Source organism: Myotis yumanensis, unplaced genomic scaffold (genome assembly GCF_028538775.1).
Source record: "Myotis yumanensis isolate MYYU_CA2020_CCGP unplaced genomic scaffold, mMyoYum1.0.hap1 SCAF_10, whole genome shotgun sequence".
Lineage (NCBI taxonomy): Eukaryota > Metazoa > Chordata > Mammalia > Chiroptera > Vespertilionidae > Myotis > Myotis yumanensis.
In genome coordinates, this window is record NW_027223761.1 from 39,837,590 (window position 1) to 39,854,343 (window position 16,754).

The 16,754-nt window shown below is 47.0% G+C and overlaps 1 protein-coding gene across 1 annotated transcript; it reads right to left on the reverse strand.

Moving 5' to 3' along the window:
• Positions 1–8,470: 8,470 nt before the first annotated feature.
• CCKBR (cholecystokinin B receptor) lies at positions 8,471–16,236 on the reverse strand. Its single transcript, XM_070426711.1, has 5 exons — positions 15,985–16,236; positions 10,615–10,866; positions 10,215–10,464; positions 9,767–9,939; positions 8,471–9,599 (listed from the first exon to the last, which is right to left on the reverse strand). The coding sequence occupies exons 1-5, from the start codon at positions 16,133–16,135 to the stop codon at positions 9,058–9,060; spliced, it is 1,368 nt and encodes a 455-aa protein (XP_070282812.1). The 5' UTR covers positions 16,136–16,236; the 3' UTR covers positions 8,471–9,057.
• Positions 16,237–16,754: the final 518 nt, after the last annotated feature.

A 16,754-nucleotide genomic window follows, 5' to 3' on the forward strand; every position in this document is an offset into this window, starting at 1 on the left:
GAAACATCAATGTGAGAGAGAAACATCAATCGGTTGCCTCCCATAAATGCCCTGACTAGGAATTGAATCCACAACCCAGGCATGTGCCCTGACTGGGATTTGAACGCACAACCTTTTGGTGTAATGGAGGACACACCTGGCCGGGGTCCACATATCCTTTCTTAAGAGGCTATTAGAATATGTTAGGGCTGGGACTAAGGTAATGTGAGTGAGGTGCTTTTTTGCCTTGGGTGTACAATTTGAAGGGGCATCAAAAATTAGTGATTAGGATAAAGAGTATTTTATCGCAATATTAGAAAAATAAAAGGGAAAAAGTCCATGAATAACAGAACATCAAAATGTTAAATATAGGACCAACAGGACTGGGCTAAGGTGAGGTGAGTGAGGCCAAGTCATGCAAGTGCAGGGTTGGATCCTGTCTTTATTAAACATTTTTATACTGTTGCTTACACAGGTCAGCCTTACTTAAAGTGGGACAGCCCTACCTAGAGATATGGATACAAAAAGGTGTAACATTGGGGATCATTTTGGAGCCTGATTATCACAATAACAAAATTATGTTACCATTTTATTGGTCAGGAAGAGGGTGTGTGTGTGTGTGTGTGTGTGTGTGTGTGTATGTGTGTGTGTATGTCTGGTAGGCTGGTGATGGGAATGAGAATTAAACTCTAATCAACCATGGTGTGTAGTCAATAGGTAATACTGCCAAACAGAAGAACCAAGAAGTAATATTAACATGTTATTAAAACATATGGGGATAAATACTAAAAAAAAAAAGGAATAAAAGATGTGAAAGTGATTCTTTCTGGGGAAGGGGAAAAGGAGAAGAGCAAGACAGGGAGCTGGGGACTGCTATTTGTCTTAATGTTGCAGAACTAGTAGTCTCTAAACTAGGTGCGTATATGACTTATAAGAAAATTAAAATAAGTAAACCAATATTCAACATTTCAAATAAAAGACTGAAATACTCATCATGGGGAAGCCAGAGTGTATTGGACTTCTTACACTATAATATGATTCAGTATTATTTTTACTTTGGATTACATATGGAGGTGGGTGCTAAATCATCTCCATGATAGGTAGATTGATAAAAATCTTCCTGAGCTTGTATATTTTCTGAGGGACATAGCTGTTCCATCTCATGTAACCCTCCCAACTATATAGCAAGGTGTGAAATATCCCTAGGGGAGGGATTCTGACAAATGAGGGAAACTGAGGCTCAGAAAGAGAAAGGAACCAGCCAGAGCTTGTCATTCCATAGTAAATGGGGTTGAGATAGACTGGTTACCAGATCCTTCCGCCAATGAGACCAGTGTTCATACCAGGAAACAGTGTCAGCTCCCTGGACTGTGGCTGCATATTGGTCTCCCAGTGCTCAAAGCCCAGTTGTTTCACCCTGGGAGATTGGACAACCTTATCACTAAAACCCGCCTTATTGTTCAAGTGTCCCTTCCTGAAGAGCCCTTCCCTGTCTTTATCTCTCACTCCTTATATATATACTAGAGGCCTGTTGCACGAAAAGATTTGTGCAATAGGCCTTCCCTTCCCCTGGCTGCCGGCACCGGTTTTCCTCAGGCACTCAGGACCCAGGCCTTCGCTCTGGCTGGAGGCGCCTCCACAAGCCTCTCGCTGCTCCAGCGGCCGGAGCCGCCTTCACTATACTGTATATACCAGTTGAAGGTACCAACATCTGGAGTTCCTTAAATACTAAAAAAAAAGGAATAAAAGATGTGAAAGTGATTCTTTCTGGGGAAGGGGAAAAGGAGAAGAGCAAGACAGGGAGCTGGGGACTGCTATTTGTCTTAATGTTGCAGAACTAGTAGTCTCTAAACTAGGTGCGTATATGACTTATAAGGAAACTGTGTCAGCTCCCTGGACTGTGGCTGCATATTGGTCTCCCAGTGCTCAAAGCCCAGTTGTTTCACCCTGGGAGATTGGACAACCTTATCACTAAAACCCGCCTTATTGTTCAAGTGTCCATTCCTGAAGAGCCCTTCCCTGTCTTTATCTACCACCAACTTGGAATGGTGATGCAGCTCAAACCAAAACTAGACAGCAAAGGTGGGGATCTGGCCAAAGGAGATCCCCTTTTGGGTTTTTAGGGAGGCTTCATTACATAGTGCAAGGTATGGGCTAAGGGGTAGGGAGCTTCCATGCCCTCTCCCCCAAATCTGCATGTGTTCATCTACCAGGAAGTTCTCCAAACTCTGTCCTTTTGGGTTTTTAGGGAGGCTTCATTACATAGGCATGCTTGGTTAAATCATTGGTCATTGGTGATTGAACTCAATCTCCAGCCCCCTTCTCCTCCCTCCCCCAGAAGAGGGACTGAAATGGAAAGTTTCAACCCTCTAATCACTGGTTGGTTTCTTTACTGATGAGCTGCCATTCTTAGGTGACCTAAAGGCTTTCCAAAGGGCATGTCATTAACAAACAAAAGACACTTTTGTGGCTCCTCACACTTACAAAATTCCAAGGATTTAGGAGCTCTATGCCAGGGACAGGACAAGAGCAAATAGCAAATATATATTTTTTATTGTAAAAAGCACATGACTGCAGACGATTATGTAATTATTCCCATTTTACAACTAAGACTGAGACTCACTGAGATAACTTGCACAAAATCACACAGCTTTTTTTTTTTTTAAATCCTCACCCCAGGAGTGAAAGTATTTTTCCATTGATTTTTTTAGGGAAGAAAGTGAGAGAGAAACATGGATATGACAGAGATATATCAATTGGTTGTATCCCACACACACCCCAACCAAGGGCAGGGATTGGACCTGCAACCCAGGTAAGTGCCCTTGACCAGGAATCAAACCCAAGACCCTGCAGTGTGTAGGCTGATGCTCTAACCAATGAGCACCACCAGAGGGCAATCACACAACTTTTATTTTTACACATATATATATATTTTATATTTGTGACTTTGACTTTATTAAGTAACTATCTAAAAATGCATTAACCATACTGGAAAAGATTGATATATTTAAGCATATATATATTTTTATTTTCTTTATTGATTAAGGTATTACATATGTGTTCTTATCCCCCCATTACTCCCCCTCCCCACTCATGTCCTCACCCCCCTGGTGTCTGTGTCCATTGGTTATACTTATATGCATGCATACATGTCCTTTGGTTTATCTCTCCTCCTTACCCCCACCCTCCCCTGCTTACCCTCTGGGGTTTGACGGTCTGATCGATGCTTCTCTATCTCTGGATCTGTTTTTGTTCATCAATTTATGTTCATTATGTTCTACAAATGAGTAAGCTCATGTGATATTTATCTTTCTCCAACTGACTTATTTCACTTCTCCAGGTCCATCCATGCTGTTGTGAATGGTAAGAGTTCCTTCTTTTTTACAGCAGCATAGTATTCCATTATATAGACGTACCACAGTTTTTTAAATGCACTCATCTGCTGATGGGCACTTAGGCTGTTTCCAAATCTTAGCTATTGTAAATTGTGCTTCTATGAATATAGGGGTGCATATATCCATTCTGATTGGTATTTCTGATTTCTTGGGATATTTTCCTAGAAGTGGGATCACTGGGTAAATGGGAGTTCCATTTTTAATTTTTTGAGGAAACTCCATACTGTTTCCCACAGTGGTTGCACCAGTCTGCATTCCCACCAGCAGTGCAAGAGGGTTCCTTTTTCTCAGCATCCTTGCCAGCACTTGTTTGTTGATTTGTTGATGACAGCTATTGTGACAGATGTGAGATGGAATCTCATTGTCATTTTGATTTGCATCTCTTGAATGATTAATGACTTTGAGCATGTTTACATATGTCTCTTGGCCTTCTGTAGGTCCTCTTTCAAAAAGTGTCTATTGAGGTCCTTTGCCCATTATTTGATTGGATTGTTTATCTTTCTTTTGTTAAGTTGTATGAGTTCCCTGTAAATTTTGGAGATTAAACTCTTATTGGAGATAACATTGCCAAATATGTTCTCCCATGCAGTGGACTTCATTGTTTTGTTGATGGTTTCTTTTGCTGTGTAGAAGTTTTTTTATTTTGATGTAGTCCCATTTGTTTATTTTCTCCTTAGTTTCCATTGCCTTAGGAGCTGTATCAGTAAAGATATTATTAATATTTTGTCTGATATTTTGCTGTCTATGGATTCTTCTAAGATTTTTATGGTTTTCCGTCTTATGCTTAAGTCCTTCATCCATTTTGAGTTTATTTTTGTGTATGGTGTATGTTGGTGGTCTAGTTTCATTTTTTTTTGCATGTATGTGTCCAATTTTCCCAACACCATTTATCGAAGAGACTGTCTTGACTCCATTGTATGCTCTTGCTTCCTTTGTCAAATATTTATTGAGCATAATGGCTTGGGTTGACTTCTGGGTTTTCTGTTCTGTTCCATTGGTCTATATGTCTGTTCTTGTGCCAGTACCAGGCAGTTTTGAGAACAGTGGCTTTTTAAAAAATATATATTTTACTGATTTTTCACAGAGAGGAAGGGAGAGGGATAGAGAGCCAGAAACACCGATCAGCTGCCTCCTGCACGCCCCCCACTGGGAAAGTGCCTGCAACCAAGGTACATGCCCTTGACCAGAATCGAACCTAGGACCCTTCAGTCCGCAGGCCGACACTCCCTCCACTGAGCCAAACCAGCTAGGGCAAGAACAGTGGCTTTGTAATACAGCTTGATATCTGGTATTGTGATCCCTCCAACTTTGTTCTTCTTTCTCAGGATTGCTGTGGCTATTCGGGGTCTTTTTTTAATTCCATATGAATTTTTGGAGAGTTTGTTCTAGGTATGTGAAATATTCCGTTGGTATCTTAATGGGGATTGCATTGAATCTATAGATTTCTTTGGGTAGTATGGACATTTTAATGATGTTGATTCTACCAATCCATGAACACGGTATATTCTTACATTCGTTTATGTCTTCCTCTATCTCTTTTTTCAATGTCCTGTAGTTTTCCGAATACAGGTCTTTTACTTCCTTAGTTAAGTTTATTCCTAGGTATCTTAATTTTTTTGTTGCAATGGTAAATTGGATTTTTTTTTTAGTTTCTCTTTCTGTGAGTTTATTATTGGTGTATAAAGAAGCCATAGACTTCTGGGTGTTAATTTTGTATCCTGCTACTAGTACATTGCTGAATTCATTTATTAAGTCTAATAGTTTTTTGATGGAGTCCTTGGGGTTTTCTATGTACAATATCATGTCATCTGCAAATAATAACAGTTTTACTTCTTCTTTTCCAATTTGGATGCCTTTTATTTCTTCTTCTTGTCTGATCACTATGGCTAGCACTTCCAGTACTATGTTGAACAGGAGTGGTGAAAATGGACATCCCTGTCTTGTTCTCTTTCTTAGGGGAAATGGTTTTAGTTTTTGCCCATTAAGTATGATGTTGGCTATAGGTTTGTCATATATGGCCTTTATCATGTTGAGATATGCTCCTCTAGTCCTACTTTGCAGAAAGTTTTTATCAAAAATGGGTGTTGGATTTTGTCGAATGCTTTTTCTGCATCTATCGACATATTCATATGATTTTTGTCTTTCAATTTTTTATGTGATGTATCACGTTTATTGATTTGCAAATGTTGTACCAGCCTTGCATACATGGAATAAATCTCACTTGATCAAGGTGTATGATCTTTTAAATATATTGCTGGATGTGATTTGCTAATATTTTGTTAAGGGTTTTAGCATCTATGTTCATCAGGGATATTGGCCTGTAATTTTCTTTCTTTGTAGTGTCTTTATCTGGTTTTGGAATTAGGATAATGCTGGCATCATAAAAAGAGTTTGTAGGTGTACATTTGTCTTGGATTTTCTGAAATAGTTTGAGGAGTATACGTTTAGTTCTTCCTTGAATGTTTGGTAAAAATCCCCTGTGAAACCATCAGGACCTGGGCTTTTGTTTGGTGGGAGTTTTTTTTTTTTTAAATTTTTTATTACTGCTTCTATTTCATCAGTTGTTATTGGCCCATTCAGATTTTTTTTTTTATTCTTCCTGATTCAGTTTTGGGAGATTGTATTTTTCTAGGAATTTGTCTATTTCATCCACGTTGTCCAGCTTGTTGGCATATAGGTGTTCATAGTATTTTCTTACAATCCTTTGTATTTCTGTGGTGTCAGTGGTTACTCCTCCACAATCATTTCTGATTTTATTTATTCGGGACCCTTCTCTTTGTTTAATCACACAACTTTTAAAAGGCAGGACCACTGGAACCTTCCCAAGTCTTCAAGGCTTGAAGGAAGGCAATACAGCATAATGGAAAGAGAAAAAACTTTGGAGGCAGATACCTGAGCTTAGTTCTTGCTTCCATTCTAGCTGTAGGACCTAAATTTTTCAGCTTCACTTTCCTTTTTTGTCAAATGAAGAAAAATGTCCTTTTGAAGAGTTCGGAGAATAAAATAAATTGTGTATACAAAACACCTGTCGTATAGCACTGAGAAGCATATTTCATCTCCACGCCTTTCATCACCTCACCATCTTGACCTCAGCTCAGTCATCTTCCTACGACCTCATGCTTCTCCCACTCCAATATGGGAAATCAGGCAGGGACACAAATAACTTTGATAGACGAGAGAAGGTAGTCAGTACTATATGAGCACATGAGCTTTGTTAGGATGGCCAAGCAGGACTTCATGGAGGCAGTGACATTAAATCTGGACCTGAAATGTTTTGTCATATTTCAAAACATGGGGAGGCTCCCGGGATTCCACATTTGGTAACTAGATAGAGCACAGAGTGAATACGTAAGTATTCACTACTAAAGGCTGCACAGTGTGCTGGGTTCTAGGTTAGCCCTTTCCACAGCCCTCCCCCTTGGACTCCCCACTGCCATCTGGTGGTCAACAGGAGCCCAGGCCCCAGCTGAAGGGGCTGACCCTGGTCAAGGCTGCATTGCTTTCAAATGGGATGGCAGAGATGGGGGTGGGAGAGTAGGAGGGCTGCGAACCCTATGGGAAACCCTACTTCTCCCTCCAGTCCCATCCAGAAAAAATTGGCATGAGAGAGAAAGGCCCAATATCTTGCCTTCAGCTCCTCAGACCAGCTGGGATTCTATTTTTAACCAGCACTGTGCTTGACAGCTTGGAACGCCTTCTCCCTCCGTTTCTCCTTAGTCCTGCCTCTTGCAGCCTAGAGCTTGTAAAAAGGATGGCTGGGAGCCACCTCAGCGACGTTTAACAGAAAACCCACTTTCCTTTCTCACTGTCCTTCGCTCCACCCAGCCTTTGTTCAGCGCAGTTAGTGGGTAGAGGCATTATTAGCTGTGAAGCTAATGAGGCTTAAATATCAGGGCTCCTCACTCACACAGGCCTCTTCCAAGGCCCTGGTGAGTCCCCTGGCAATTTTGTATCTGTATATTTGTATTCTTTTCCTTGAAAAAGGGCTCCCGATTTTATAAGTACCAGGCATTTGGGTCTGCTCCCTGATGGGTACGGCTTCTTTCCCATCTCCAACTCAGTGTCCACTTTAAAAGGGTTATTTCTGTCTTGCTCCTATTTATCAAATGACCTTGAGCAGTTTTCTTTTCTTCTTTGGGTCTCAGTTCACCCATCTGTTACAAGACGAAATGTCAAGGAAGCCCTCTCCCAACATACCATACCATACATGATTATCCATGTATGTCCCCTTAATGAGCTCATCGGTTCTTCCCTGACTGTTCGTCATTGTGTGTGTGTAGGGGGTGATGTTGCTGTCTCTGTCTCTCTGGGGCTGGATCAGTTTAAAAAAAATATTTTCATTGTTTTTTGGAGAGCAAGGAAGGGAGAGGGAGAAAGAGAGAAACATTGATGTGAGAGGGAAACATTGACTGGGTGCGTCCTGCACATCCCCTACTGGGGATGGAGCCCCAAACCTGGGCATTTGCCCCGACAAGGAATCAAACCAGGAACCTCTCAGTGCATGGGAGGATGCCCAACCAACTGGGCCACACCGGCCAGGGCTGGGTGTCTTAGTGTCAAAAGGGAGGCTGGGCTCTGGGACTCCTATTCAGGGCCAGCTCTCTTCACGCCCCCTTTCTTGCTGCTGACCAGTAAGGGTGCTTCTGTGGAGCAGAAGTGTGGCCAGGTACTGCTGCCAGATAAGAGCGCATCGACAAGGCTCTACTCTTTAATTAGTCTCTGTTCACCTATCATGGTCTGACCCCTGGTGTTTCAAACACATATTAAACAAACGGAGTCTCATTATACAGTGCTGCTTCTTTTATCTTTTCATTAAATGTTTAATAAGCATTTATTATTATAGTACCTTAACAGTGATGCCACTTTAGGAGAATGTGCTTAGGACTCATGAAGTGTCATGGATATCCTACCTCCCACCCTCACCCCCATGTCCAGCTGCTCCCTATGACATGGGTGTGGAGGTGGGTCCAGGATGACAACTCAGAGACAACACACAGCCTCCTCCAGCCTCAGACCATGGGCTTTTTGGCAAGGGGTCCTGCTGCGGGTGACCTGACAGAGAAGATCACCTGCCCCCGAAGAGTCCAGAAAGGAAGTTTAGGAGGAAGCCAAGGCATTTATTACTTATTGAAGAGGTCGGCGGGGGCAGGGACATAGTATTTAATTGGAAAAGAATGAAGGGACTTCTCAGTGCAAAACAGCCTGTTAGTCAGGGAGCTGTGAGATGAGGTTGGTGTACCCAGTGCTGCTTGGGGAAGGGCACTTCGAGGTCAAACTGGGGGCAGCCTGGAGCGTCTCAGGAGTCAGCCCAGTGCCGGGCTCCAGATCTCTAAATGAATCAGTGCCATTACGCTGTGTGTGTGAGAGGCCGGTCTTCCCTGTCATAGAGGTCCTGCTGCGGAGGGATAGTCCGCCGCTAGGGATGCGGTGTCTGAGTCTGTCCAAGGTCAGTGCCCTGTTTCTATGCCACAGCAAGTGTGCCTCGATTTCTGTGTGGGGGTCCGCTTTGTTTACTTTGTGCCAATAAGCCACCTTTTCCTGCGCATTGGGGGTAAGTCCATGCTGTTGGGTGTCAGTCTTTTGCGAGGGGGAGGGGGGGGGTCTGTGTCTCTTCTGTGTCTGATTGGGTCAGTGCTTGAAAAATCGGCCTGTCCTGCCTTAGCCCCCACGCGCCCCCCACCCCTCAGCCAGGCCCCAGCGTGCTGACGGTGGTGTAGCTCAGCCTGGACAGGGAAGCAATGGAGGGGGTGGGAGGGTCCTCGTCTGGAAGAGGCCGGGGGCGAGCTCGCGGGGGCCGCGGGCAGCATCGGGCACACGTGTCGAGACAGGCCTGGCGAAAGCGACGGTGCATGAAGCAGTAGACCAGGGGGTTGACACACGCCGAGACATAGCTCAGCAAGTGGATGAAAGAGATGGGTGCGCCCGACAGTGCTCGGCGCGCTCCGGGGCCGTCGAAGGCCTTCCACGTGTTGGCGCTGTACACCGGCAGCCAACACAGGAAAAAGAGCACGACGATCACCAGCAGCATCCGCACCACGCGCTTCTTGGCCAGCAGCTTGGCCTGGGTCGGCCGGTGGCAGGATCCCGGGCCGGGAGTGGGTGCGGTCAGCGCGGACAGCTCCATAGCGGGCCGGGAGCGCGGGAGCTGCACGTAGCAGCCGTCGCCGTCCTCGCCGCCTGCCAGCCGGGTCTCCAGCCGGCAGCGCCCGTTCTGCAGGGCAACACCTAGGCACAGACAGTGGGCGCTCAGGGCAGGAAGCCCAGTCCTCTCTACTCCAGACCAACCCCTATCTGACCCCCCATTTCCAGCCTTTCCGCAGACACCCCCACCTCCCCTTTTCTCCACTTTCAAAGCCCGGCCCCTTATGGATTTCACTCTGGGTTTCACGCACCTGGTCCCGCCCCAGCCGGCAACCCTCCTGGGCTTCGGGCTCGGCTCTGGCTCTCGCTGTCACTGTCGCCATCAAAGCGAAGCCCTAAGTAGAGTTCTCGGGAAATAAGCCCGTAGGCCACGGCCATAACCACACCCGGGATGAAGAACAAAAGCAGGAGCAGCAGTACCGACCTGGAAGCAGAGCATAGACCAGTCACTCGGGGCTCTGTCCAGCCACAACCGCGGATGAGGAACGAGCCGAGGACGGATGTTTCTAGGATTTGGGGGTGCTGCTGGGAAGGCCTAGGGAACTGCGGAGAGGCCCCAAATGGGAATCCCAGGGAGGGGGGTGCCGAAAGGGAATTGGAGTAGTAATTCTAGGAGCAGCTTCTGGGGAAGGTTCTGGGGAATGGTCCTAAGCGTCTGATGGAGCTGGAGAAGGGATTCCCAGGAATGGGCACCCTCACCAGGTTTGGCGAACCCTCGCACTGGGCCAGCGATGCACGCACTGCAGCACTCGGGGCCCCATTGGCTGCACGACGGTGTATATGGGGTAGGGCACCATGAGCAGCCCCGACAACATCCACGTGGCTATGATCACTCGAGCAGCGTGGGAGCGTGTCTGCCACACGCGGGCCTGCAGTGGTCGGCAGATGGCGCTGTACCTCTCCAAGGCGATGGCCACCAGGCTCAGCGTGGACACACTGACTGACACCCCTAAGCAAGGAAGGAAGAAGGGGTCACCTAGGAAACCTGAACCACACAATCATCAGTGTGACTTTCTCAACGGTCTCTGGGGAAACACCGCACACATGGGATAAGGACTGTAGGAGAGGGGCAGGGGGGCAGGGTGGTTGTCTCACCTACCCATGAGGTAGGCAACCGCCTTGCAGACGACTGTGCCAAAGATGAATGTGCCCATGAGATTGGGCAGGAGGGTGAAGGGCATGCAGGCCACAGCCAGTAGGAGGTCGCTGACGGCCAGTGACAGCAGGAAGGTGTTGGTGACGGTCCTCAAGCGGCGGCTCAGTCCCAGGACCACAATGATGAGCACATTTCCTCCAACGCTCATCAGAAAGATCACTGCATAAAGGGTGACCCTAATGGCAAGCTCCAATTCTGGGCAGGAAAAGAGAGAGGTGGCAATAGGGGGCCTGTGTCCCCGGCTCAGCCAGACCCTCCAATCCCACTCATCCTAATCCCCACTATCCAGCCAGATCCCCTGCTTCCCAAGAGAACCGCCCCCCCCAACTCAGTAAATGATGAACTTGAATCCTTTACCCTTCTAACCCCTCAAGACTTAATTAAATTGGCCTAACTCTACTCTTCCTTAAGAAAGCCTATCTTTCCTCAAGCTTTACTCCAAATCTCTTTGCAGCCAAACTTCTTGAAAGGTTTATATTCATCTTTCTGTTCATTTCTCAGTCCATTACAATCCAGTGCCCCATCTGTCCTGCCATCACTGCTTGGACACTTCTTCCCAAGGTCACTAAGCTTTAGCTGCTGAATCCAAAGGTCTCTTCTAAGCCTATTCTACTTGACCTCCCTGTAGTATTTGACAGGTCAGGTCAGGTCCTTATTGTCTAAAAAAACAAACGCCTTCCCCTACTCTCTACTGTCTGCAACCTTTAGCAAGTGCAGGTTCTCTGAGAACTGCCCTTATCCTCTTCCAATCCCCTCCCTGCAATGCACCCACTTAAGCTACTGGATGACTCAGTTTCTTGAAGGCATCATATGCACTTATGACTCCCTCCCTTGCTTACATTGGTTTCTCAGCCTGGAAAGTTCTTTCACCAACCCCCACCTCCATTGCAAATGTGTTTTCTGTATCTGGTGAATTCCTACTTACCTGTGCCCCTAAGACTGAGATCTAGTGTCCACTTCTCTGGACATCTATCTCCTTTGGAGTTAATTTCCCTTTCCTCTGACTATGCATGTTCCTTACACATCTATTAGAACCCCTTTTACTTTCTGCCTTGTATTTTAATGATCTCCAAACAGTCATTCTCACTCAATAAACACCTGCATGCCAGGCATTGGGCACAGAGATGAACATGAAAGATAATTGCCACACAGTGTGATGAGGAGTGGAGGTTGAGGAACACAAAAAGTGCTGCAGGAACTCACAGCAGGGACATTAGAGTTTCTGGGCTAGACAGAGGGCTGACTCCATTCATTTGAATTGAGTATTGGGATATGGGTTCATCTTTGGGTCTCTATATCATAACTAAGCAGACCCAGACAAAATTGAATTGAATTAAATTAAATTGGCCTGGTCACCCACACCCATGGCCTGAGCTTGAGGGACACTAGAGCTTAAAGGGAAAGAGGGCAGGGGGCAGAGCCTTCCCGGCTGGGGAAGGAAGGACTCAGAGCTACAACTCTCTCTTCCTTGGCTGACTTTGCCTTAGCCCCCAATTAAGCTGTTTTCTCATCACAAATACCAACTTATTCAGAAACTGTTGTAGATGTCAAGTCAATGCTAATTACAAGAGCGCTCTGAACTAAACCCCGCAGTGACATTACTTGCTCAGAGCATACAAGAAGTAGGGGGCAGAATCAGAATGGAAGCTAAGTCTCCAGATCTCTAAAATGCTTTGCCTCCTACTGCTCTCTCACTCCAGTGCCATTCATCATGCAGCCTCCATCTCCCAGTAAAATCTCAATCTGTGCTTCTTTCTCTCTCTTTGTTCTCTACCACAGCATTTCTCACTGTATTGCGGCGATGTGTAATCCTCTGTCTCCCCCGCTAGACTATGAGCTTCTGGAGATCCGGAGCGATGCCCATCTCGTTCTCCAGCATTTCCCTAGCACTTGGCATAATGTCCCTCACCAAGAAGTGTCAACACATGCTTGCTAGTGAATCTGGAATGAATCTCTGTCACTTTGCACACAAATGCACGTGCTTTGTCTTTCCTCATCCAACCTTCACCGCTGTGCCTCTAAAGCTCTAGCAGCCCTCACCTCTCTGTCTCTGTCTCTTTGGAGACAGAAGTAATATTCAAGTGGACAATATTTAAGTGAGTATAAATGTGAGATGTTAAGATGTTAAGTGAGATGTTAATCTGATTGAGTTAATCTGATCTGAGTCTGATGGGTAATATCTGAATGTGTGAGAGCAATATCTAGAGAAGGGTTACTTAAGTGAGCATCGGTAATATCTAATTGTCTGTGGACAATAATAAAATGAAAGTGAGTGTGTTTAATGAATGAGTACTAGCTAACTATGTGGGCAATATTAATGTGAGTGTGGACGCTGTCTGTTTTTCTGTTGGTAGCATCTGAGTGAACATGGGTATCACTCAAGTCTGTGTGGGTTATATCAGAATAGTGTGGGTAATATCCAACTTTCTACTGGTTACACTGGAGTAAGCCTGAGTAACATGCACTTGTGGGGGCAATATCTTAGTGAGTGTGGCTAATAGAGTCTTTGTGGGTAACTTCTGATGGCCTGTGTAACATTCAATTGTATGGGTAACAACATCCAGATGAATGAGGCCATTTCCTGCATCCGTGCTCTGAATCGCTTTATATTCTGCTTTCTTAGGCTTCCTTGCTCTATTCACTATCCCTGCTGTCTTCTGCACCTCCATTCCACATGGACTTTCTTTGCCTGGCTTTTAAATATTGGTCTTCTTCAGGGTCTTGTCCCAGTACCTCTCTCTCTCTCTCTCTCTCTCTCTCTCTCTCTCTCTCTATATATATATATATATATATATATATATATATATATTTCAGAGAGGAAGGGAGAGGGAGAGAGAGAGAGAAACATCAATGATGAGAGAGAACCATTGATTGGCTGCCCACCCTGGGGATCAAGTTCTCAACCTGGGCATGTGCCCTGACTGGAAATTGAACCATGACCTCCAGGTCCATAGGTCGATGCTCAACCACCAAGCCATGCCAGCCGGGACCAGTATCTCTCTCTCTCTTTTATCTACTCTACACAAATTTTATCTATTCGCATGGCTTCCATTACTTCCTCTAAGCAAAGACCTTTGAAGTCTGTGTTTCCAGCTCAGACCTCTCCCCCAGCTTCCAGACCCTTGGGTTCAACGGTTGACTGGACAATCCCACCTGGGTATCTTGCCAGCATTTATGCTTGGCGGGCTCCAAATTGAATTAACTTATAATCTCTTTTAAACCTGCTTCTGTTCCTGTGTAATACTTCTCATTATACGGTACCAATATCCATCCAATTATCTAAGCCAGAAACCTGAATGTCATCCTTTGACCTCTTCCTCCCTCTCTATTTCTCACAAATCACTAAATCCTGTTGATTCCACTTCCAGAGATGCCTCTCAAATCCAACCACTTCTCTTCATCCCCACTGTCAGTACCTTACTCTAGGCCAGCATCATCTTTCACCAGGACCAGTGTAATATAATGGCCTTCTATATGTGTCTGCCTTTCCCAACCCCTGCCTTCTACACATGTATTGTCCTGCAAGCCGTCCTACAGACTACAGAATAAATCCTGGCAGAAATGCTGATATTTCCAGCAGTTCCCATTGCCCTTAAGATAAAATTGACACTCCTTATCCAGGTCTATAAGGCTCTCCGTAAACCCTTTAGCCTGGTCTTCATTTTTGAGTGTTAATTGTTCCTCTTTTATGGTGTATGTTTTGGGCGCCCAGAAACTAGGGCATACTGAACAGAGGTGACACGGACTTAAACTTTGGGCTCTTACGTATACAGTTCCTCTGCTAGGGATGCTTTTTGCCTTTTTTCTCTGTTCACGTGCCTGGCTCTCTCTCATCTTTTTTATTTTTGTTCATCATACTTCACCTTCTCAGGAGGCCAACTTTGATTCCCAAGTCTAGGCTAGGCTAGAGGTGCTCCTCTTCTGTGTTCCCCAAAGCCTCTCAAGGCCCCTCCCGCTTTGTGCTGCAATTCCCTGCTTACTTGTCTGTCTCTTCCACTAAACTGTGAGCTCCATGAAATAGGAACAGTGTCAGTTTCGGTGCCTAGCACAATCCCTGGTCCAATAAATATTTGTTGAATGAAAGAATCTAAGTGAGAATGCGTAACAACTGTCTGAGAAAGCATGTCTTACTGTGTCAGTTAAAAAAAACACCTTGAATTATAATTTATTCCCACATTCCCTTCTTGGGCTTAGAATAATTTCCTTCTGCTTACCACTGCTTCCTCTCTTAAAATCCCACTTCTTCCTTTTCTGCCTGACAAACTCCAACTTCAAGACCCATCTCTAGGTTCCCTCTACGAAGTTCTTGGACCCCATTTCCTTTGGACGCTGATCATTCAGACCCTCTTGTGGGATTTCCCATGCTTAATGTGATTTTTCCATTGGTATTGTCTCCCCTCTGCAGGGATGAGGGTCCAAGCAAGGTCTAGTTCATCCCTGTGTCCCCAGCTCCTAGCCCAGGGACTACAATAACAGGTGCACAGTAAACATTTAAGGAAAGGAAAGGCCCAGGAAGGGGAAAAAAACATCTTGATCCAGGCCATCAAAAAAAAATTAGGATGTTGACTCATGGGGAGAGTGAAAGTTATTTTGGGGAATAGGTGAATGGATATCATCTGAAGGGGAGGGGAGGGGATGAGGAGATGGTGGCACAAAGGCATGGGGTGAGAAAAGGGGTAGTCCAGCTTGGGGGAGGGGTTGCAACCTAAGGAGAGGCAAGTTGGAGAGGAAGCATGGAAGGGATTTGAGGATGAGTGAAATGGAGACAGGCAGCTCTAGGGAGCAGCATCCAGCCTAACTTACAGCTTAATTCAAGTTGGAGGATCTCTTTAGGGAAGGTTGGGGGTTGGGGAGGGGGACACAGATTATGACTCTAACTTCCCACTCAGGTCTTCCAGCTCCTTCCTTCAAACAGCCCCTGCCTTCCCCCAATCTTACCTGCCTTCTGTCCTCCCCCATTGTGGCTCTGTGAGTTGTATGTAAAGGGAAGAGAGAGACCTGGAAGGAATGGCAGCAGGAGGTCCTTGCTCCCCCACCCTCCGTGTCTAGCTCTCCGTGGCTGTGTGTGCGGAGGGTGCTGTGTTTTGGGTTTACAGGAAGCTCGGGGCGGGATCAGGGTGTGAAGGGACTCTGACCAGGTAGTGTGATGCTGGGATGGAATGTTCTGAGCTGCAGGGGACACATGTGTCAGGGGAGCCATGCGCCCTGAGAGGATGGTGTGAGCGCTGGAGGCGGCGGTGCGGGGGCAGGGGGGTCCCGCTATTCGTGTGGTGGGGTGGGGTGCAGTGAGAGGGAGCTTTTGGAGGCACCCACCTCGTGTCCCGTTTCCTCGGGCGGTAGGCGGCTCGCAGCTGAGGTTGCCGGTGTCACTGCCGTTGAGGAGGGCGACCCCGGGGCGGCAGAGGGCAGCCCCTGGCCCGGGTCCCGGTCCTGGCATGCTCCGGTTCAGCTTCAGCAGCTCCATGGCCCCGGGCCCAGCCGCCGCCTCCCTCGGCTCGGCCGGGCGGGCTCCCGCGGCGGCTCCACCTGCTCACGCTGAGACTCCCTCCGCGGAGGCGCCCGCCCCGCCTCTCCCGCCTCGTCCCGCCCCCAACCTTGGCCCCTGTCCTTCGCCTCTGCGCTGCGCTCCCGGCCGGGGCGCGAGTCCCCAAGGCTCGGTTAGGCAGCGGTCCTGCCAGGTGATCGCCCCCTCCCCGCTCAGGACTTGCCCCGGCGGGACTGTCCTTCAGGCTCCCCGGCTCGCCCCCTCGCCCCCGCCCTCGATCTCTCCGCTTTCCTCCCACTCCCCCCACCACCGTCCCGGCTCCCGGGAATTCGTGTGTGTGTGTGTGTGTGTGTGTGTGTGTGTGTGTGTGTGTGTGTGTGTGTAGGGTGGGGTGGGGTTGGAGTGGATGGAGCGATAGTGAGGAGGGAGGTTGCGGGGGAGGGAGGGGAGGAGGGGTGAGTAAGGGGGTAGGGGACGGCGCCCGGGGGTCTAGTATCCTTCCCTGGTGGTCGGGGGACGTAGGGATGGCCACTGAGTCGCAGGCCGGGTGCGGGGTCACTGGATGGGCGCAGATGCCGAGCCCACGCGGAGCTGCGGG